General features: G+C 41.4%; 1 protein-coding gene across 2 annotated transcripts in view; it reads right to left on the bottom strand.

Moving 5' to 3' along the window:
• The window catches only part of Sdccag8 (SHH signaling and ciliogenesis regulator SDCCAG8), a 202,186-nt gene that overhangs the window by 164,432 nt on the left and 14,064 nt on the right, over positions 1–23,690 (bottom strand). The window contains exons 4-9 of one of the 2 annotated variants that reach the window (XM_051147966.1): positions 23,227–23,340; positions 20,917–21,042; positions 14,614–14,754; positions 10,857–10,921; positions 10,362–10,550; positions 2,304–2,442 (exon numbers count right to left, since the gene is read on the bottom strand). In XM_051147966.1, the coding sequence (XP_051003923.1) occupies positions 2,304–2,442; positions 10,362–10,550; positions 10,857–10,921; positions 14,614–14,754; positions 20,917–21,042; positions 23,227–23,340 (774 nt within the window). Of the gene's footprint in view, positions 1–2,303; positions 2,443–10,361; positions 10,551–10,856; positions 10,922–14,613; positions 14,755–19,034; positions 19,293–20,916; positions 21,043–23,226; positions 23,341–23,690 lie in introns of those variants that run through there. The other variant, XM_051147965.1, reaches the window with a different exon arrangement.

The raw sequence follows: 23,690 nt of genomic DNA, 5'->3' as shown, positions 1-23,690 counted from the left end.
GCTTGCCTCTCAGCAGGAAAAAAGGGCATCTGAGAAGGAGATGATAAAGAAAGAAGTCACCAGAGAGAGGGAGGACACAGAGTCAAAGGTACTGACTGAGCTAGATGCTTCCCACAGCCGTGGCAGTGCCTCTGAGGGTGGCGTGTAAGGGAGAGGGACTGGCTCTGGGTCACAGTTTTGGTCCATCCTGGCAAGGAAGCAGTGTAGAGCTCCTGGCAGTGGAAACCTGTGGCAGAGGCTCCTTATATCCTGAGAGATGCTTTGGGCCAGAATGAGGGCTAAACTAAAACATGCAGAGCCTGCCTTTAAAACTCTACCAGCCATGCCTCTTGTCCCCAAAGTTCCACAGGTTCCTCAAACAATGCCACCAGTAGGGACCAAGTATTGAAATGCAAGAACATTACAGGGACATTTCAGATCAAACCAGATCAGGCACAATTATTATTGTTGTTATTGTTGTTGTTGTTATTATTATTATCATCACATTTTGATGAAACTGGGGTGAGGAACAGTTCTCAACTGGGTTGAGCTTGTCATGTGAGAAAGTGTTAGTGAGTTCATGAATGGGAAAAAACATCATCCAGAAATTAAGACTTGCACATAGTAGCTGATTGAGAGCCAGGCATGGAAGAGAGGACTGTGTCCTGTTTTCTAGTCTAGTGTAGTGGACGAAGGTGCCTTTCAGTGAGACACAGACTGGATAGCTAGTGGATATAACAAGCCCTGTTTTCATATTTGAGGGGGAAGGAAAAAGCCCAACCTGAAAACAAGGCAAATGAGAGACAGAGAGACTAGGCTGAAGTGCAGGCAGGGGAGGCACGGAGCAGGCTAAGCTGTGAGTGGAGGGAAAGGAGGAAAAGTTTGTTAGTGACTGGTTTCCAAATTTGTGATCTTAGCTTGTGAGAGTTACAGAGAAAAAAGGAGCAGGAGTTACAGGGACTGGTGTGTCTGGTGTTGCTCATATTAAATGGATCTCGAGACCTTTAGCAGTGCCTGGAGATAAATGGGATGAGGAAAGGGCCAGATGGTGAAAGTCCTCAGTGTCCGGAAACATCTTCTAGGTTCTGTCCCACTGAATATGGTTAGAGAAACTTCCAAGAGACATGGTACCCCAAAGCAGGTGCCAAAACAAAGGCGTGGAGATGCTCAGTAGAATAAATGGTAACTCCTCTATCAGAGGCACCAGGGACAAAGTAAATGGCAGGAGAGTCCTCAGCTGGAGAGCCAGAGACCCATGCTATCAGGAGGGGGAGAGCTTAGAGGAAAAGAGGACAGGGGAGGAGTTGGGTCACAAGTGACCTGTTGGAAACGAAATTAGTAATGAGCGAGGGCCATGGCTGGAAAGGACCTGGATACAGAATTGATCAGCTCTAATATTTTAATAAAACACTCATGGAGCGCCTTATTCAAAATATCTTGCCAGAAGTCTTTCAAAATTTGAATTCTTTATATTTTACAGTATTTGAGTATAATTCCCAAACCACAAATCTAAAATAATCCAAAATTTCATAACTTCTTGAGCATCATATTCACTCAAATGCTTCCAGTTTAGGATGTGCCTCAGATTAGGGCTGCTCAATGTGCACACGGGTTAGACACATGCTGCCCAATGAGACCTCCAGTGATGACGACAGCTCTGTGCCTGCTCTACCCACCATGGCCACTGATGGCTGCCTGTGCCTATTAAACACTTGATGTATGGCTAACAACACATCAAAGCAAAATACACCCTTAATTGATTAAAGTGTGGTCCTCAAACACAGCAAATCATCAATGGTAATCTCCAATTACTCAGTGTGTAGAGCACTGATCACTTGGTGGGAATGATTATTTTATTATTATTGTCAGGTATGTCTGATTTAGCTCACAATGGATCCAAATTTGCATCAGAAGATTCTACTGGACACACATGTGTGATTAACATTGGCATATTTAGATTTCCTAAAGTTCCTAAGTACAGAGGATGGAGAACATTTGCCTCTAGTCACACAGGAACATAGACAAGTGAGTCAGTGCTCAGACTTTCAAAGCACAGAAGACTGTAAACAAGAAGACTGCACACCAGTCCCCAAAGCACTCTCTCATATTGTTCTCTACTCTCTGCATACTAACAGAACAGACATATTTGCAGAAGAATAAGAATCCTCCAAATGGCAAGGTTGTTTAATTTAGACAAGTCAACATTAGTGGACTGGCATCTGTTTGTGTGTGTTCGGAATTACTTTAATTATGAAAAATAATATAAGAAATATACATGAGGAAAACAGCTGTGTATTGTATCGATTCCCACCCATTAGACTTGCCTTGGTCTTTTCAAAGTTGGCTTCCTCGGTCATCTGCACAGCATGCTTCACCTGTTTGTAGGCACTTGTCTCTCTCTGCTGCACTTCTGCCAAGCTGCTCCGCACAGAAACTAGCGCAGACATTAAGTCATCCCTTTCTCTGTCAGCACAAAAGAGCACCCCGAATGAGAAGTGACCATGTGATCAGGAACTCCGAAGTCAGAAGAAAGGAAAGCATTCGTGTGCACTGAAGAACTGCTATGGGGGGGCCTGCTCAGCATGTATTAAGCACAATCCAAAGAATGACCCTCTGTCCTCCCTTGGCGAGTGGCAGGCCGAGTGCCAGAAAGACTGAGGATTCATGGTAGGACCACATCTGCATGTGACAATACCCTCTGTGGAACGAGCTGGCACATGTAGGACCACGGAGTAAAGAACCCGTTACTTAGAAAAAGGAAGTGGGGAGCTGGGAAAAATAACCACATTCAGAAGATGGTGCAACACATCAAGGGAAGCTTTTCCAACAAGGTACTGGGGGTGAAAGATTTGCAATTTGAAGAAAAAGCATGGTCTCCCTCCTTCACAGGAACGGGGCTCAAAGGCTGTGCCATGGTGTCTACTCTCACTCGCTTCAACACTTCCTTTTGCATCTTTCTCAGGGGACTCGTTTTTTTTCTTCTCTCCCAATTAAATTCTCTCAGCTAGTTATAAACAAAAATCACAGTTTGTTCTCTTGTTCTTTTTATTTCCGTGGGTAATATTATGGAACCCCTCAAGCTCTCTGCTTACACATAAGACACTCAACTTTAACAAAACCGTGGCCACTGGTTTTGCTCCTGGGCAAGCTTCGCCCACTCCTAAATGAGTCTCAGATGGTCCATTAAGCTGAGCTGCTTATTGGGAGCAGAAAGCAGAATCCTAGTTTTGTGTAAAATAGCAAGGATCCAATTTCATAGGTTAAATAAATTCTGTATCGAAGTCTCAGAATGTTCTGAAACTTATCACTGTATAAAACCCCCCAGTAGAGGGGGCTGGATAGACAGCTCATGTAGGAGAATTTGCTCTTCCTGAGGACCTGGGTTCAGCACCCAGATTAAGTGGCTCCCAACCAGCTGTAAGTTCTGGTCCTCAGGACCCAGTGCCACTTTCATAGCTGCCACAGCCATCTGCATGTATGCAGACAAGCTGACACACATATATGCAAAATAAAAAATTTTTAATTTACATACCCATGAGACCAAAGAGAAAGATGAGGTAGGACATTTTCTACACATACAAAGCAAAGTGAAAAGCACCCAGGACTGCACTCATGCCATAGTCTACATTGTCACCATGATCAACTTTCCAGTGCAACACCAAATCTACTGAAATAGAAGCTTACAGTTTGCTTTGCACTGCCAGATTCTAAACTGTCAGAAAAGAACCAACCGGAATAAAAACAGAAAAATCAAGCATTAAAGAGATTTTGGAAGATCACAAAGACTGAGTTTGAATACCCTTCTAAACTAACCAATGACTCCATTTCACAAATCTCTTGAAGAAAAGAATTTAAACTATCTGTGGTATCTGGAAAATAGCCACATTTTAAGAAACAAGGAATGCCAAACACATTCATGAAATCTCTTTTTGTTAAAAAACAAATTGTTACAAATAGCATAAAATTCATGGAATTATGATGAGCTTCCTGATTTGTTTTAATTGATGAAAATTACTTAATTTTTATTCTAAATGAAATAAAAAACAGTAAATTGTTGTGATTGAATATTATGAAGCATAATTATGTGGAAAGTGGAAAACCCAAAAGCAGATTTAACTAAGATAAAAAATAAATTGAATACAAGCAAAATAGAATTTGTACTTATTTGAGTTTCCAAAAAAAAGTCTAAATAACATAAAAGGGGAATTAGCTTCACAGGACATACAACCCAAAGGGCCTATCATTCTAGAAGAAAATCATCAGTTAAGAATCACAGATCAATTATATGGTCGCGTCCCTATGTATCTGAGAGTTGCTGAATAGCAAACGCTGTAACTCAATGACATCCTCTATGTGCCCTGATACTACAGCTTCTCAAAGAGAAGGTTCCCAACTCCAAAGAGAATGTAGAGCAGCTCAATGTGTGCCAAACAGGTTAACAGGCACCACAAGGCCAAGCTCCAACAGACCAGCTTCTCATGGGGGACATCTTTAATCCACTTAGCTTATTTTCAGGGCATCCTCTATCAGGAGTAGTATTTGTCACATAGTAGATGCTCAACAAAATAAATGACAAGACAAGCAAATGTATGGGGCCTGTAAAATGGCTCACTGAGGGCAAAGGGCTTGCTGTTGAGACTGACAAACTGATTTTGATCCCAAGAACCTACTGGTAGGAGTTAGACAACTCCTGAAAGATGTTCTCTGACATTCACATGTGTGCCATGCATGCATGCGTGCTCAAACACACGCATACACACACACACACACACACACACACACACACACATACACACACACACTGAGTCTACTACTTTTCCACATTTAAAAAAAATGAAAAGCCCAAGTGTATGGATAAGGACAGGCACAACAGGAAGGCTTCAGAAAGCTCCTCAGTCATGGTGTTGTGAGACTCAAATGGCAACGGTCAAGTTATTATCTAGAAGACCAAAGTAAAAGTTAGTTCTTCCAGGTCAAGATGCTTTAAGAAGGCAAATCCATCAACTCTTAAGCCATAGGAAATCATTAAAGATGAGGCCCAAACAAAGATGTTTCATTAAAATCATCTTTGAGGACATGGCAAAACTGAACATCTGCACAGATCAGACTGGCCCACTCCAGCTCCTCTCCATGCCCACAGGGAGGCTATGGAGAGCCACCCTGGCAGTTTAGGAGCCTACACTCAGCCGCTACATCTTTGACTGTGTTTCAACTCTGCTCCCCTCATTTACTCAGGAAACAAAGCTCTGGGTGGCGTCCCAGGCCTTGCAGTGAGAGCCTTGCTTCCTTCTACCCCATCTCCATTTGCCTGTCACTTTCTTAGCTGGTCTCCCATTTTTTCACCCCACAGTTTCTCTTGCATCTGACAAGACCACTGGCTCTGTTATTTAGAAATGTGAAGCAGTCATGGTAGGTAGCCTGGTTGCATCCTGCCCCGGAAGATGTGTCCAGAGGGCAAACCTACTGTTAGGCCTGAGGACAGTGGGACACAGTGGGACATCATCTTCTAAGGCAAAGCTCAGCAAGCACTTAAGAACAGCTCACAGATGACTCTGGGGACTCAGCCAGGGAGTTTCCTGGGGAAGCTGAGCCAGCCACATGGTGTTCACCACAACTACTCCACAGCCAGGTGGAGCAGTTAGGGCTGAAGACACCATGCAGAACACACCTGGAAGCCCTGCACTGGAAAGGCCTATGCTAGCCCTCACAGTGAGTGGACATCAGGAACTTAGTACAACAGTCAAGAGCAGGGAAACCCAGGCAAAGACCCTGAACAACTTCAACTGTGTGTAAGCACACAGAGGAAAGGGTTGCTTTAAGGGATCTACCTCAATTTTGTCTTGATCAGTAACCAGGAAATGATGCTTTAAGTCATTGTCTATTTCAAACATTACAATGAGCATCATTTAAAGAAGCAGTATTACTACTGTTTTTGAGGAAAGTCTATGAGGCTGATGAACCCTTTCTTTGTTCCTCATTTTTGGAAAGCTCCCTGCTACCGTTTTCAAAGCCAACTGGACAGGAGCCTGCGGATAACCACAAAACGGACCAAAATCCCAGGACAGCACTATGGGAATCATTTCTCCTTAAAAAAAAAAATGAAAATAGGATTTCTCTGAAGAATTTTGAACTACCACCTTGATAACCACCACATTTGATCATTAAGAAAGACTAGAGGAAGCTAATGTTACTTTGACCTACTTCACAGCACGAAGCAGCCCAAGTGGAAGGGAATTCAGAAAAATTCAAATCAACTTAAAAACACAACCAAGATCAACAAATCTAAGTTACTCACTGCAAATCCCCACGTACCTGATATAACCACCACAAGTGCGTGGGTGGTCTGGCTCCCATGTTCTGCCTCATTCCCTTCTTGTCATCACACTGGTCACTCCTGAATCAAAGACCCAAAATGGTACTTGCTGCAGGGTGGAATGAGTCAGTGACAAGCAGTTTCACAAGGCCACTTTTTAAAAAGGCCCTGGCAAACTCTTTTGGGTTAATATATTTAAGGTGCAATTTTCAAATCCTACATTAAGGCCATGTAGCATGTACTGACTTTATATACACAGAACTAGAAACCCAACTCAAGACCTGCTGGTTGCTTTTCAAAGTCAGTGTTGTGCTCAGTAGGCAGCACTGCACATTAATAAGCTGGAAAGGTCTAAATACTAGCTTAGACAAAGAGAGCCATACAACCCCAAAAAATCCATAAAAATAAGCAAAGCAGAAGCCTTTCACCCTGTTCTGTTGCTGAGGCAGAGCATACAGCCACACTGGCTGACAGAGCAGGAACGGGAACTAAGAAGGCTGGCACTTCCTTACAGAAGCTGAAATCGAATTTATGATAACGAAAACAGAATTCAGAACTGACAAGAATCTAATTTCTAAATGGAAGCCAGACATTCAATCAATATAAACACTGTAACCTCCGTCTGACACATTTTTCACAGGCTAACGTAATAGGGGGTATATGCTGATTTTATTTGTGAACTGATTTTACTAGACTAACTAGTTAAAATTGCCTTGGAAATCTACTTAATATAAAATATTGTCTTAATTTTTATTTGTCAATCATATCTCTGTGTAAAATTAGTTACCAATAGGATTAAAGCCTGTGTGAAACAATCTTGAATTCTAATGGCCCTTTTCTACTTTTCCAGTGTTAACCACTGTTAAATATCTGGTGTGTATTCTTTCAAATCTCTTTCTACATACATTTATTAACCTAGAGAAAATATCTAATACTATATTTGACCAAGAAAATCAAATGGTTTTGCATTAGTGTTACCCTTAGTAGTTTTATTTACTTAAGAGTTAGTCTCACATTAGTTCACACAGGTCCTCTACACGTCTTTATGTGTGTGTATGTGTATGTGCAAGTTTATGTGAACTGTGTATGTGGGTGGGCATACAATTCTTAATTTTTTACATTTAATTACTTTGCATCCGTGTGAGTATATGTGCGTGTGTGTGTGTGTATTACATGTGCATGTGTCACAGGACCCCTGTGGCGGTCAGAGGACAACCTGCAGGAATCGCTTCACTCCTCCCACTATGTGGGCTCCCAGGGATCGTACTCAGATCATCTAGTTTGTCAGAAAGCAGCAGCCTTGCTGGCCGAGCCATCTCTCCAGCCCCATATCCTTCCATAAGTCATACCACAGTTTAGTTACTCCCTTTGAAGGACACTCGGGCTTTGATACCATTACAAATAATGCCACAGACACATTCTTTGTGCATGCGCTCCTGTGCGCACATGTGAGTTTTTCTTCGTAGGAAACTATAATGCATAAATTAAATATTAACAGATAGTGCTGCACCACTCTGCAAAGTAGCCGTGCTAATTTCATAGTGCTCCTAGCCCAGCATGAAACGTGTTTAGTTAATCTTGGCCTCACTGGAATCAGTCATCATTAATCTTCACCAGCCCAAAAGATTAGGTTTTTCTTAGCTTGAATTTCCTTAAATACAAATTGAGTGAATAACTCCTCATATACTGACTCCTCTCTTACAGTTCCTTTTCCTTTCTCACAGTGCAACTAGACAGTTTGCCATGTCTTATTTCAAAACTACTTACATATATACTGTACTATTAGTTATACATGGCAAGTATTTTCCCAATCTTTGCTATAATTTGAAATATTTTATTTTAAGTAAATTTAAATTAATCAATTAAAATTATTTTATACTACTGGGAACCAAGCCCTGGGCCTTAGATCACTGTCACACTACTGTGATACATATCCAACCTCATGTTCTGTGAGACAGGACATTGCTATGTAGTTTGAGTTGGCTTAGAGTCCTCTGCTTTAGCCTGTGCTGTCACCATAGGTGTGGACTATCACATTCAGTGCCCATGTGTTAATTTTTTTAATAGATCAAGGGAATAAATTTTTTTGCTGTTTTTGACTTTCACTTTTGCATGTCATGCTTAGGACACAAGTACAAGGTTACCAGTTTACCTCTAATACTTATATAATCTTAATCACATTTGTCTCTTTATACATAATTCAATTTTATAAAGTACAGTTCTATTCTTTTTTTTCAAATACAAAGAAAAATTTAATTTCTCTTAGCTACTGCTTCCCAAATTATAAATCAGCATGATAATACCTGCCTCAGAAAAATGCACTTTTTTTTTTTTTTTTTTTGTTTTTCAAGACAGGGTTTCTCTGTTTAGCCTTGGCTATCCTGGACTTGCAGTGTAGACCAGGCTGGTCTCGAACTCACAGCTATCCACTTGCCTCTGCCTCCGGAGTGCTGGGATTAAAGGTGTGTGCCACCACAAAGGAGACTGGCTTGTTTTTATTTTTATTTTTATTTCCAATTGCCTAGCTCAGACTTTGTCAAATAACAAACATTCACTATATACTATTTGGGTATGAAAAATATTACATATATATGTTTGCTTTATTGAATATATATAAAAGCTTTAATAACAATTAATAATATATTTGACACAATCAAGACCACCACTGCTGATCAAGTACCAGTCATCTGTACTGGCATTAATTATGTGTCCAAGTCAGTCGCCAGAGCCATAGCCTCCTGACACCCTGTGAAGTACAGAGGCTTTGGTATTTAGTGCCTACATATATCTCAGCTATCATCTCAACTACTGTTCAAAATACCTAGTGTCATTTTAAAAGTGAGAAAACAGAGGCCCAGAAAGGTTAACTAGCTTTAGTGAAATTACACAGCAAAACAGTAGAAGGACTAGAGTATGCGTCCAAGGCAGTCTGCTCCAAAACCCAGTGCTCCTGGTCATAAGGTTAAGCTGCATTGGTAAAAACCCCACAAAGGAGCATATTTCCCCCAAGTAGCAGAGTAGTCCATTCAGAGCAATGAAGCAAAGTGTCTACAGGTCAAGACACAAAGCAAGATCTGTCTGCCTTTAGTGATCGTAGTCACTGCACGTCTGCACACCAATTCTGACTCCAGGATCTCAGACTGGTAAGCAATCACATGAAAAGCAGCATGACGGCTGAGTGCCCACCCAGGGCCAGGTACTCGGACAAGACCCAGAGCGGAAACAATGCACAAAACATCAGTGATGCTTTCAAGTGGACGTGATGTATTCTAAAACTACGGAAGGAAGCTTAAAGGCAACTGAGGACCACGTGGGCAGGACTCAGTGACGGAATAATTTTGCAATGGATGCTGTTTGTGCTTTTGGAATGAGCAAAGCAGACAGAGAAGGGACAAGAGTAACAAACACAGGAAAGCACAGACAGCAGACCAGCACTGAATCCTATAATAACCAATAACTTTCAATTTCTAATGAATGAAATTCTACAGAAAAAAAGACTTCCCCCAGGGGAGTGAAACTTGATCAAAAGATGTACAGAGAGGATGGCAGTACTTCAGCCTTGGTGAGAACTTGGACAAAAGCTCCTTTAGAATTGCTCCCAACTTAGGCTCCATCTGCCAATGCCCTGACAACTGTATCCTCCTCCCATTAAATCATAATTTCCTTTGCAACAGGTACATGAAGAAGATGTGCTGATAGCCCATTCTGCCTAAACCACACAGTAAATCCAAGATACGGGGCAATCCAGGGAGTTCACATCACTCAGTTTTATGAAGGATAGCGTTAAGGCTAGGATCACTGCACTGGGTGACCCGTGAAGCTTTTCTATTTCAAGTCTCTTACTTCAAGTGAGATTTGAACTAAGAAATAAAATGAGTTGTTCAGTGACACGGTTACCCACAGCTGGCAGACCAGACCAAAGCCATTCTTTCTTCACGAAAGCTACAGCGAAGGAAGCATCTAAAATCTGCATGTGATTTAGCATGAGATGAAGGGACACAATGCCCCTTAGAGACACAGTATCCTCCACTGGCAAGGGCTCCGGACACGATGCGTGGTGCATACTTACTTAGTCAGTGTCTCAATAGTCTGGATGTGCACGTTGCTGTGGGTCTGGGAAAGAACAGCCTCATGCTGAGCACATTTCAAGCAGAGGCCACCCACACGGCTGGACGCATTAGCAGCGAGGAGAGACTCTTTATGCTTCAATCTTTCCTTAAGATCTTCACAGTTTTTCTGATATTCAACTAACTCTTTCCTAAAAGAAAGTGAAAAGATTCTAGGCTAAGTCCAGAAAAAGCACAGCACTTTCAAACGAAGCCACGGAGAGAACTGTTAGTGCCACTTTTGGTATTAACCAGAAGGGACAAAGAGGAGAGAGACACTTGACACATGATATCTCAGTAAATTTTACCACAACTTTGAATCATGGGAGTGCTTGATTCATTTTTTTTATACTACATATGAAGTGATGTCAAGTAATTTTAGTTTGGAGAACCCTTGTAGCTCTGCCTCAAGTAGCCCATGCGTTTGCTGTATCTGGGAATGGATAGGTTCACCTCACCTCAGAAGCATCAGCTGAGATTCCAGAAGGTCACTCTTCGCCTCGTATGTGAGTTTCAGCCTGTCCTGTGGAACAGGGCAGAAAAGCACATTTTTGCCATCTCTTGTTTTAATTTTTAAAAAAATTCTAAATATTAACTCAAGTTTTTTTTCTCTTACCCAGCAGGAAATCAGGGCTACAGGGACGTTTACACTAGCTTACTCTAACTCTGCTGTCATGATTATCAGGTGAATATCAATAAAGAACCTCTAGTTCCCAAAATAGTGACTGCCTACAACTTTTATTTTCATTCAAAACTGTACATATCGGGTCTTATCCTTAAAAGAGTGACTTTGCAGAAAGCTGATTGTCACTTAGTAGGTTCATGGTGGTAAAGCTGAAACCTTATCGGAATCCCCATTGTAAGTGAAGCATGTCTGGCCTGCCATATACACATATACTCGATGGGAAAGGCTAAGAGTTTAATGCCTACCATGGAAACCCAAATGGCCACCCATCTGAAAGCTGACTCTGTAAACAATCTATCACTTAACAAGCACTTTTTAAGTATCTACACAGGGTACCTTAAACCTCAGCAAGAGCTTACTCTTGCAAGGAACAGAAAGGCACTGTGATAAACAGGAAGGAAAAGAGAATTAAAGATGCAAAGCTTCCTAGTCCAGCCAAAAGAAATACATTAGGCTTCCTAGAGCATAAGTCAAGGCTTGAAGGGCGATTTCCAGGACAGGATCTAAAGACACCACGTCTTTGGGCATCCTTTATTCGGAGAACCTGCAAACAGCCAAGCATGGTGGGATACTCTCTCTATACTGCACTCCAGAGGTACATGTGGGAAGATCGCATGTTCTAAGGCCAGAATCTAGGCCAGCCTGGGATAGAGCAGGCAGGCTCCAGGGCATCCTGGGCTATAGCTGAGCAGTGCAGTGCTTTGTCTAGCTGTGCATGGATCATGTTTTGATTCCTAGCATCTCAAAGGAAAAAAAAAACTAATGAAAATCAAGGATGCCTTAAGTAACTGGAGTTGTATACAGTTCCACGAGGATGAGTGAAATGGTATTATAAGGATATCAATTCCCAATAACGTATACATTAAAAAGGTAATTTAAATCAAACTCCTCAATATATTTGGAAATGCAAGAGGCCAAAATAATAAAGATACAATTTTGGAAAAAGAATAAAATTCCAGCCGGGCGTGATGGCACACGCCTTTAATCCCAGCACTCGGGAGGCAGAGGCAGGTGGATCGCTGTGAGTTCGAGGCTAGCCTGGTCTACAAAGTGAGTCCAGGATGGCCAAGGCTACACAGAGAAACCCTGTCTCGAAAAAACCAAACCCCCCCCCAAAAAAAGAATAACATTCCAGAAGACATGGTCTACCTGATTCAGGCTATAATAATCAAGGCAGCTTAGTGTACGAGCACAATGGAACAGAAGCAGAGCCGCTCCTAACCTAAGAGAAAGGTACACTGACGTGGGGGAGGCTTCCCAGGAGTGGGCTCACCGTACAGTGTGTGAAAGGTGTTTGGCTGAACCCTCAAAACCACAAAAACAAAATGCAAAAAATAAACCGTGAGGGCAAAAGACCTCCTTTCCAGTAAATAGAACTCTGATGTATTGATAAACACACGAGAAAAATAAAATGTGATCCCCGTGCTTCCAGAAAACACTTTAGGATAACATCCTGCATTTAGGTAAAATGAGACTTTTTAAAGACACAGAAAGCACTATACAATTGATAAGCAATGAAATCTTTGTAACCAAAGACAGCAATTAGCTATCAGAAGAATTAAAAAGTAAGCCACTAGCCAGGCATGGTGGCGTATGCCTTTAATCCCACCACTCGGGAAGTAGAGGCAGGTGGATTCCTGTGTGTTTGAGGCCAGCCTGGTCTGCAGAGAGAGTACAGGACAGCTAGGGCTCTGTATAACAGAGAAAACTTGTCTCAAAAAAACAAACACAAAAACAAAACAAGCCATTTAGTGAGACTTCAACCTTACTTTAAGTAGTAAAATCTGTGTGTGTGTGTGTGTGTGTGTGTGTGTGTGTGTGTGTGTCTCCCCCTTCTCTTTCTCTCTCTCTCTCTGTCTCTCTCTCTCTCTCTCTCTGTGTGTGTGTGTGTGTGTGTGTGTGTGTGTGTGTAAGGCCTTGACCTGAATACATAAAGAACTCCCCCAAATCAACATATCAAGTCACTGTAACAGAATAAGGACCAGAAGCACTCTGGGGCAGGAGGTTTGCCGTAAGTTCAAGGACAGCTTGGGGTACATAGTGAGTTCCAGACTAACTTAGGCTACACAGACAGACCTCGTATGAAATAAACAAACACATAAAAAACCAAACACCCCAAGCAAATGCACATAGATTTATCAGAAAGACGCCAACAACATTTAAAGACGGTTGTGGCGCATCGGGAAACTCCTGTGCCACTGCTAACAGAGTAAACTAGTAAAGAATGACTGGAAAGACAGTCACTGATATTCAAGTTGAACATGGACGTAGCCTCCGACCAAGACTGTGTGAGGTGAGTGCCACAGGCATGATGCATGTTCTCTGCAGCAACACTCAGAGAATATCCAACACTAGGTAAGTTAATTGTGTACAGTCATCCAGTGGGCCTCAGTGAAAACAGACACACTTCTGCTACATGCAGTAACACGGACAGATCTAGAAATGCAATGGTGGGAATGACAGATAAATTGTTGGGACACACACATAATCCCAGCACTTGAGAAGTAGAGGCAGGAGGACTGAGTTCAAAGACAGGTTTGGCACCACAGTGAGTTCAGGGCCACCCAGGGCTATATGAGACCCTGTCTCTAAAAGCCAAACTAAATTTAGAAGAGGAAGGGGGCGGAGGAGATGGAGAGAGAGAAAGAAGGAGAGGGAATGGGGCTATATGAAAGAATACAAACCATTGTAAGAGTCCATCTATATAACATTTTTTTAATTGACAAGATTCAAGTAGACTGTTTAGTAATGTGTTCGTGAAAGTCAGGATGGTGATTAGCTACAGAATGAAAAGTCAGTGGATGGCAGGAGCCCGGAAAAGACTGTGGAGTACAAGAACCACTGAAAAAACCTTGATTCAGAAGATAACTTTGTGAGTGCTCTTTAAGAGACAAATCACTGGGCTGTAAACCTTCGAGTACTTTAATGAATGTACATTATGCTGTTCAGTAGGGATGTTAAGGAAGACCTGTTGAACTGGTACAAACGGTATCACTGCTATGAGACAGATAGATCACTTGCAACCTTAAAATGAGCAGGCTGGACTCACTGCCAGGTGTTAAAGGGGAATAGGAGACAATGACTGCAGATATGAATATATTCAACTCTCTGGGAAAGTTGAGGAATCAAGGTTGTAGGGTCATGAACAGGATAAATTGAAAAGAAAAATCTTTGAGAAAACAGACATCATATTTACTTTTAAAAAGGTTATGAACAACTGCCTTAAATGCACCCAAAGAGCAAGGAGAGGCATAGCCAAAGAAGTAGAGAAAGCTCGCAAAGTTAAAAAAGGAACCAAGAATAACTGTAGAACAGAAAAAATTCAGAAACTGACATGACAAATCCACCAGAGGGGGTCGAGAGTGGATGCGAGCAGGCAGAACAGAGCACTGGCGAGCTGAAGAGCGGGTGGAAGTGACTAGGTCCAAGGAGCCAAGGTGAGGACCAAGTGTGTAAGCAGCAGCTCTACTTGTAGGTGTACGCCCAAGAGAGTGAAATGAGATGCACAAGAGCAAGCGCCCCACACTCACCAGCTCTAACTTCCATTTGTCAGCATCACCAGGGGATGCAGTTTTGCCAGTTTCGGCATCACCATGAGAAAATGGTCTCTTTGCAGCTTCATCCACCCTAGAATCTTCTCCTGTCTTAATCCAGGAATTCTGCATGTTTCCCTAAAATAAAATGCACCATTAGTTGCAGCTGACATTCACCATTAAATAAACATGCAGACTATGAATGGAAGCAAGTCTCCCCCTCATGAGGAAAGCATGCCCGCTGAGCTGGAAGTCAGCGCTCTCTGCATGCTCCTGCTACTAGGGCTATGCTGCACAACGGGAGTGCAGGGCCAAGTGCCCACATGTGCAGGGAAGAACCAAACATCCAGAGAGAAGCCAGGGTGCCTGTGTATGTAGTCAACATTCTCCTCAGAAAGCAGACACTCTACAAACTGATAACTCACTCTCAATCAGTCTTTTAGTTTCCATATTCCAGAGGGGCTAATAGCCATAGTGGAAAAAAATGTTAGACATGTTTTATATACTTTATGATTTGCTAAAGGTCACAAAGATAGAGTGTGAGGATTTGAACCCTAAGAATCTGGCTGCAGTATTTATGCTTTTTATGTAATAAGAGATACATAGATGTTCTCTGCTCTGGCTTCCTGATAGTGCTTTTAAAACTCCTGCCATTTTCTGAGTGATAAGACCATATTTTGATACGATATTTGGTATGAGCTCATAGCTCCTGCTACAGGGATTCCTAAGACCTACATAACCATAAGTGATGAGGCCTTTTAGGCTAATAAGATGACTTGGGTTTCTCATGGCTTCAAGAAGGGGGCAGGATTTACCAGACACCTTATTAAAAGACTGGAACTCTTAGCATCCTTCTTCTCTGGGGATGAGAGACTGGAGACTGGCTTGCCAGTGGCTGATGGTTTGTTTGGTCACTAGCAAACTATTTAATCACCCATGGCTATGTAAGGAGCCTTCTTAAAATCCCAAATGATGGGGCTTTGAATGATTTCTGGGTTGGTGAACACATCAGTGTGCAAAAAGGGTGGCACACTTCAGCTCCATGGAAACAAGCTCTTGTACTTAGGAACATCTTGGATCTCGCACTCCATAGCTTTCCATCTCCTTGATCGGCCGGGGTCCTTATAATGTCCTTTAAAATAAGCCAGCAAGAACAGGAAAAAGCATCTCGCCAATTGTTATGAGTTGTTAAAACAGACTGGCAAGTGTGAAGAAAGAAGCTGGGAAATCCTCAATTTGTGGCCAAGACAGACAGAATTCTCAGCCACACGCAGATCTATTACTTGTGATTGAACTCTAAAATAGGTCAGCTTATTGGAGCAAGCCCTTAACCTGTGGACCCGCTACCTACACTGGGCTGCTAGAATAAGAACAGAATTAAACCATTAGATGCCTAATTGCAGAAGTAAAAGAAACCCAAACAATGTATGTTGGAACTCTTATGAATAGAGAAAAACAAGTGTTTTACCCCATCATATCCTAAACCAGCATGCACCCCATCTTTCCAAAAGCATATTTTCTTTAGCAAAAATGGTAATAGAGTGGGGGTGTATCTCAGTCATAGAGCCCTTGGCTAGCACAAGGAAGGCCTGGGTGCCATTATCAGCATCAGTACAGGTAAAGAAAAATAGAGCACATGTGGCATAAACAGAAGTGAGATGTACCATACATGTCAGGAACTCAAAATGGAGTGTTGGAGGACAGGATAAATAGCTGTCAGAAGCAAATAGAAACAGCTACTACCATGCAGGAGTAGAAATCCACATCACCACAGAATTAAAGGTAAGGCAGGTTATGGTTCTTTGTTTAAAATACTACTAAATACTGGCTCCTAGTTGGCCAATATTTATGAACCTAGCATCAATTTATAATCGCTGCTTTAAACATTCAAGGAGACAAGCAACTTAAAGGTCTGGAAAATACATGTGTGCACTAAGGAGTGCTGCAATACTCACGTTGGGAGGCAATGGTCATAAAGAAGGAGATGCCCCCAAACACTGAAATATATACCCAGTGCCATACAACTCTGTAGGTAGTCACCCACACTCTAGAGCAGTGCTGATAATCTATTCCATTGTCTTTCACACTCAGTTTAATACAAGCATGTGTGCAGCACCTACTGTGTTCAGACACGTGCATAGCTCCTACTATGTTCAGACAAGTGTAAACTACCTACTGTGTTCAGACATGTATATACCACCTACTGTATTCAGACATGTGTATACCATCTTCTGTGTTCAGACTTGTGTATACTACTTACTGTGTTCAGACATGTAAATACCACCCACTGTGTTCAGACATATGTAAACCACCCACTGTGTTCAGACATGTGTATACCACCTACTGTGTTCAGACACATGTCTACCAACTATTATGTTTTAAAAGGAAAAAACTGCTGATTACTTGGAACATAAAAATAAGAATGACCAAGCTTAGATCCAAGGAGTTTACAGTCTAATGAGAGAAGACAAGATCAAAGCAGACATTAGCAGTATAGAAGGTAGGCTCTAGACTACAGGTGTGCACAGATGGTCAACAGACTGACCATCTCAGCCCCCTCCTCACAGTTTACTCCAGTTTCTGCAGTAAATTCTTTAAAAGGCTCCAGACCAGAAGTTCGATGGTTTGATGGCTCCTTATTTTAGGACTCCTCCTGCTATACAGAAGCTTTGTGTTTTCTGTGTTCTCCCCCCCACCTTCCTCTCCCCCTCCCCCTCCCTCTGTCTCCCTCTCCCGTCCCTAATCAATGTCCCCCTCTCTTCTACTCTATCTTCTTCCCTCACTCCCACTTTCAAACTAGAATAACATTTTCTACAAAACTGACCCTCTGTGATCTGTGCATTTCGTTTTTCTAATTCACTAGACAAGAACTTGAAAGCCACTGGATTTGGGTGACTTTGGTGACAACTGAGTGTCCCAGGATCATAGCTCTACAAGCCGAGAAAAGCTCAGTTGTTCTCAAAAGACATGACAAGACTCTCATCTTAGGACTAAGCCAGAATAAAGAAGGGATGCTGAGAGCAATCAGAAATTCAAATTAGTTTTCTGGAAAAGTTTTGATCCTAGTGTGTCATTTAGGCGGCAAACCCGTGTAGAAAGAGGCTGCCTCCCAAGAGAACTCGGTGTAGGAAAGAGCTTGGCACCTGCACGAGTGTTCACTGCGAGTTTGCCATCCCTAATCCACAGAGGTAAGTAGAGGGTGGTAAGGAAAGGAAGCTAGAGAGGGAAGAAGGTCCCAGGCCAGCAGGTGTACAGCCCACTGTGGAAGCAGGACCGCCTCTCACAAGATCTGCTCTTCAGCTGCTTCTGGGGACAACGGAGGACGAGGCACTAGTTTCCTCTAGAGAAGCTGGCTAAAGTATATAGACTACAGACTGCAGATTCATGATTTAAAATATTATTATTTAGAAATAAGTGCTTGTCTTCTACAGATAGCTTTTAAAAACTTGAATAGTATTTAACAAATATTTTTAAATCTTTAAAATCATTGAAAACACTTTTTTTTGTCAGAAACATAGTAACAAAAATGACTCAGAAACATTCCACTTAAAAAATCCTATCCTAGATATTTGAATAAGTGCCAAAACCTCTAATAAGTAACATATTTGATTATTATTATACTTTTTAACTACAGAGAAAGCTTTCCTGAAAGGGGAATTTCATGAGAATTTAAGAAATATTTTAAAGATGAATTATGTAAAATCTGAATAAATTTAGTTTAAAAAACCATCAGCATTCTTCTATAATATTTGCATCATCAACTAGGCCAGCGATTCCAAGTCTTGTTGGCTAGCCTGCAAATGCAGAGGTTACACTGAGAAACAGAAAAGACTCTCTCCTCTCTGGGAGAAACATTTCTACAACATAGCTTGGGTCAATACGAGCATCTCTTACTAATATATGCACGCAAGAAGCATAATATGAGGTTAGGTAAATGGGTTCAAGGAGTCAGACAGTCTGCTCCAGTCCTTGCTTTACCACTTTATAGCTCTGTAACAGTGTACCAGTTATTTAGGATTCTTAACTACTACATATTTCAACTTTCTCCTCTGAAAAATACAAACAATAACACCTGCCTTGTATGGCTATTGTGAAACTGAAATAATATAAGATAAATAATAGGCTTGATACAGTGCCTGATATAAACCTTTGCCATCATGACAAATGATAGTTATTACTACAGAATTCCAGTTATGTACATAAGAGGACAGTGGGACACTGGGAAATCTACATTTAGATTAACCAACAGCATTGCTGAGACTTAGTGTGAGTATCTGAGTCACTGAAAAAGCCTATATTCTTGCCTGAGAAAGATAATATTCCTAGCTTACCAACATAATGAATAAAACAATAAGTTCTATTCATATTAATTCCAACATAGTAACAAGTATGCATTGGTGAGACATCTGTTTACCTACCCTGGGAGGAAGCAGGGACAACTGTTCTGTAACAGTGGATGCCACAGAAGGCTAACAGGGCCAGCTGGCATACCTTCATCAGTCATTTCAGTCCTTGCATCAGTTTTCACTTCTCTGGAACCCTGACTATTCTGTGACTCTGACTGTAGCTTTCTTTTGCCAAATTCCTTTTTTGCTCAGGCTGCAAGACAGATGTGCTGTGACCATCACTTCCTTCCCCATACACTGTTCACTTCTCCTGGCCTCTTACTCACTTGTCTGTCTGACTTCCTCTCTCACTTCACTTCCTCTTCTCCCACTTATTTGCCACTGTATAAATATTGAAGACTGGGATGACTGACTCACTGCTAAGTGATTATAAGAAAAGCACAAGACTGCATTCTTTAAATGAGCTTTTCCCAAGGACTTTCTATACAGTGATACCTTTTAAATTTTGAAATTAAAATTATAAGCACTAAGATAAAATTTTTAATCACCACTCTCAGTAATTACATAAAGATTCAACATAATTATATATCAAGGGGTAAGTAACTTGTCACAAATGTAAATATAAGCACAGGAAAACAAAGTAGACACAAGTCATCAGCCCACTGATGAGTTTCAAAGTCAACACATCAGGTGCTTCTCACCAGCAAATTCTCACACACACACACACACACACACACACACACACACACACACACACACAACTCAGGACCCAGAAATGCTGGGTTAGGCTAAAGGAAGAGAGCTTCAAAACCAAAATCAGAGGATACATAAGGACATCATCAAGACTCACATGCTCTTCTTCCCAGAGCTGATTTACAAATGACACCTAAGTCAAGAAACAGCAATGTCCACGACAAAGTAAGCTGCAACCAGCAAACATCAAGACTCTTCCATGGAGGGTAGAATTTGTCTCACAAAGAACAGGCTAGGATTAGTTGTACCCCATGGTGAAAGTGTGAAAAACACTTTTAGTATAAAAGTATCCTTGATAAGTAATGAGAAAATATTACATTTAAACATAATTCCAAGAACTTTGTGTCACAGACTCTAAAGACCATCTGATCCACTCTTCAAAGTTTGAGCCTAGGGTCTCAGAGCAACTTGAAGCTTATATTTCTAGGATCCAACCAGATGAGAAATATGTTGGTGACTCTTAGGGAATGAAACCCAGGAACTCCAACTGTAGACCCTGAAGAAGGTAAAGTGTCTCAATCCATCAATAAAGGAAATAACTACCCATAAGGTTCAGCCATGCCAGGTTGATTGACTACTTAGTAAGTGCCATGAGAAAGCAAAACTTACAGACACAGAACAGGCTCCAAGTCTCAGACCCTCAGGCCAGTGCTCTTGCTATCACACAGTGCTGCTCATCTGACTGAGATCTTAGAGCTCAAGAAAACCATGGAGAAAGTCAACAGATCAGGATAAGGTTCTGACCCATTTCTAGATTCAGCACAGTTCTTCCTGTGGAACACATGTTGTGCTTATAAGTTCCTCTTTCCATATGGAAAAGGCACGAGTGCATGCTCAGAGAAGAAATTGGGGGCCTCCAGACACATGTTCTGTCACACACAAATCTGGGCATGGCACTTTCACTTAACTTCAAGGAGAGATGGACCACGAATGTCTAAACTGCGCATCAATGGCCATGTGAGCTGCAGAATAGCTTTGAATGTAATGTAGCCCAACATAAAATCATCAACTCACTTAAAATGCTATGGGTTTTTTTTGTTTGTTTGTGGGTTTTTTCTTTGTAACTCAATTTCACAGTCCTTGAGCATGATATTGGTAGATGACAATATTATATCAAAAGGTTGGACACAGTTGAAAAGCTGGGAGAAAGGGTAGGAGGAAACAATCAAAATAAAAGATCATGATTATAAGCGCCACTCACGGATGCATCCAGAAGCGTCTGCTCCCGCAGTGTCTCCTCCTGCCTTTGAGATTTCAGTTCTTGGTGGAGCCTTTCATTCTCAAGCACAACTACTTGCACCCTATTTTTCATTCCAGACAATTCATCCTATAAAAAGCAGAAATCAAAGTACATCAAGGCATTTTAAGCAATATTTATATTAATTAGTATGGAACCCAACATGACATACATTATGGAAGGCTTACACCACCAAATTCCTGACATACAATTATATTAAGGCAATAAAGGAAACCCACCGTTCTGGAACACTATCTAATATTGGGTTACTTAATGGGCAGTTGGAGGCCTACTGGTGGCCATACCACAAATGGGTTCTTTTTCTGGAAGTTTGTTTCTTCAAAGAATCAAAACCTAGAGAAAAGTCTTATATAAAATGGTTATCTAAGACTTTTTTCAAGTGAGGCAGACTGATGAAAAGTTAAATGTCAATAATGTTTGTTAAATGCTAAATGTTAAGGGTTAAGTGTCAATAATGGATGAGGATTAGATGGAGGGTGAGAGAGGCAAAGACATAGAAATACGCAGTGTCTATGAACTGGTACCCAGAAGAACTGTGGATGAAGTAAACTAGTATAACGTTTGAATATTCTTATATACATCATTTGTCTAGCATCATATAATATAAGGAATTAGGGAAGTCACAATGTGCATAGCTACTGAGTGGCACCTCATTTGCTGAAAACAAAAATTTCAAAAATAGCAATGTGTAAATGTTTAGCCTAATATTCATTACTACTATAATAACAAACTTAAGTAATATATAGATTTCTTTTACCTATTTTAGGGAAAAAGCACATCTGTAATTAAAATGTCATTGAAAAAAATAAGTTTCAGAAGTTCAGTTTTCAGTCTGACATGTAATTAAGCTTGGGAGATATCAACCCAATCTCTCTAATAAAAAGCTTTAACAATCTGAAAACCAAAATTCTTCTTAGACCTGTAAAAGAAATGAAGTCACACACAAAAAATGCCCCTCCACATTGGAGAAAACATGCTTAGAATGACAACGCTGAAGCAGAAACCTATAAAAACCTCTGCAGCAGCCAGTACTTAGGAAGAAAACTCCAAATTATAATTGATTAATGGTTTAAAGCTCAATGAGGATCTGTTTAAGATTTTAAAACTGTAGGAAAATCTAGGACCCTCAGGGTTTTAATTCCATGGCTACCAAGTGCTCAAAGTAAAGAAAAATCAGTCCACTCATGTCATGAAGGGCCAGGCAGCATTTATGAATTATGCCCAGGCACCTGTGTTCTCTGTAACAAGGCCTGACTTGGGCAGACACACTTTCAAGCACCTATAGACGCTGGCTGTATTAAAACCAAAATGGAGTGTGAAATAACAAACACACTACCCTACCCCACCCCAGCCCTCCCCTCCAGGGCACAGGCTCAGTGAACCTTAAAAGGGACTCACAGGATTAGACAGCACCTTGCCTCCTCTAAGCCTTCCCACACCAACAGCGCTCCCTTGTAACAGTGGAGAGATTAACCTACAGAATCTCTGTCAAGGATTCTCCAGGGAAACTTGAAGACAGCAAGGGAGACAACTCCAAGACCGCAGAAGAAATTTTAGCCAGATGTTAGCAATGAAAGCAAACTGTAAAAACTTAACTTCTAGCCATAAAAAGAAAGGCTCACTGTAAAGGCCTGTTCTAGTTAGGCCTCTGATGCTGTGATAAATATCGTAAGCAACTTGGGAGAGGAAAAGGTATATTTAGCTCACACGTCCTGATTACAGTCCACCACTACAGGGGGTCAGGGCAGGACTCGAGGCCCGAACCCGGAAGCAGGAGCTACAGCCGAGCCCCCGAGGACTCACCCACTGGCTGGCTATTAGGATTCACGTGGCTTGCCAGGACCACCTGTGCAGGGATAGCATTGCCCACAGTGGACTGGACCCTCCCACAGCAATCATTAATAAGAAAATGCCCCACAGACATACTCATAAGTCAATCTGAAGGAGGCAATTCCTCAAAAGGGTTCCCCTTTTCTGGAGGACCCTATTTTAGGTGGAGTTGACATAAACTAATAACCAGAACAGCTATTTAACTTAGTTGATATTACTTGGTACACCATATACAGCATTCAACAACAACAACAACAACAACTAACCAGGACGACTGGGGAAATAAACAGTCAGAAGTGGCATGAAGGGCAGTACCACATAATAGTCATTTTCAGTGGATTGCAATAAACATGAAAACCAAAAATAGCAAACTTCTATCTAAGGTATGATTGACATCCACTTAGGTCCTAACGAGCAGCTTACCTTACAGAACTTGACTTCTGCTTCTAAATGATGAATGTACTGAGACTGGTCATTAATGATAGGAACAAGGTTGTGCACGGTAGGCATGCTGTCGTCCTCACATTCAGATGGCCGCTAAGGCAGAAAAGACAAATGAAGAAGCTCTAGAGTTCTCAGAGAAGCATCTGGCTACCCTCTCTACAAGCAATTTAGTGCTGGTGTGACATAAGCAAAGACTGGACCATGGTGTACGAGATCACAGCGTACACAGAGTATTATTTCTCTATGCTATAAATTCTACAAGTATAAGGATAGGAATATTATTTTTGAAAGCTTCAAAGTGAAAGAGATATTAAAAGCCCATGACAAATGGAGTTTCTTTTTCAGAACAGGATACTAAAACTGGCTTGGAATGGGCTACCTGCTTAACTACTTAACAACATGACAGCCCATTCGGGAATGCTGACACATGAGAGACAGCTCTC

Source organism: Acomys russatus, chromosome 6 (genome assembly GCF_903995435.1).
Source record: "Acomys russatus chromosome 6, mAcoRus1.1, whole genome shotgun sequence".
Classification (NCBI taxonomy): domain Eukaryota; kingdom Metazoa; phylum Chordata; class Mammalia; order Rodentia; family Muridae; genus Acomys; species Acomys russatus.
The sequence above is the reverse complement of the archived record's forward strand: the minus strand, read 5'-3'. Positions and strand labels throughout refer to the sequence as shown.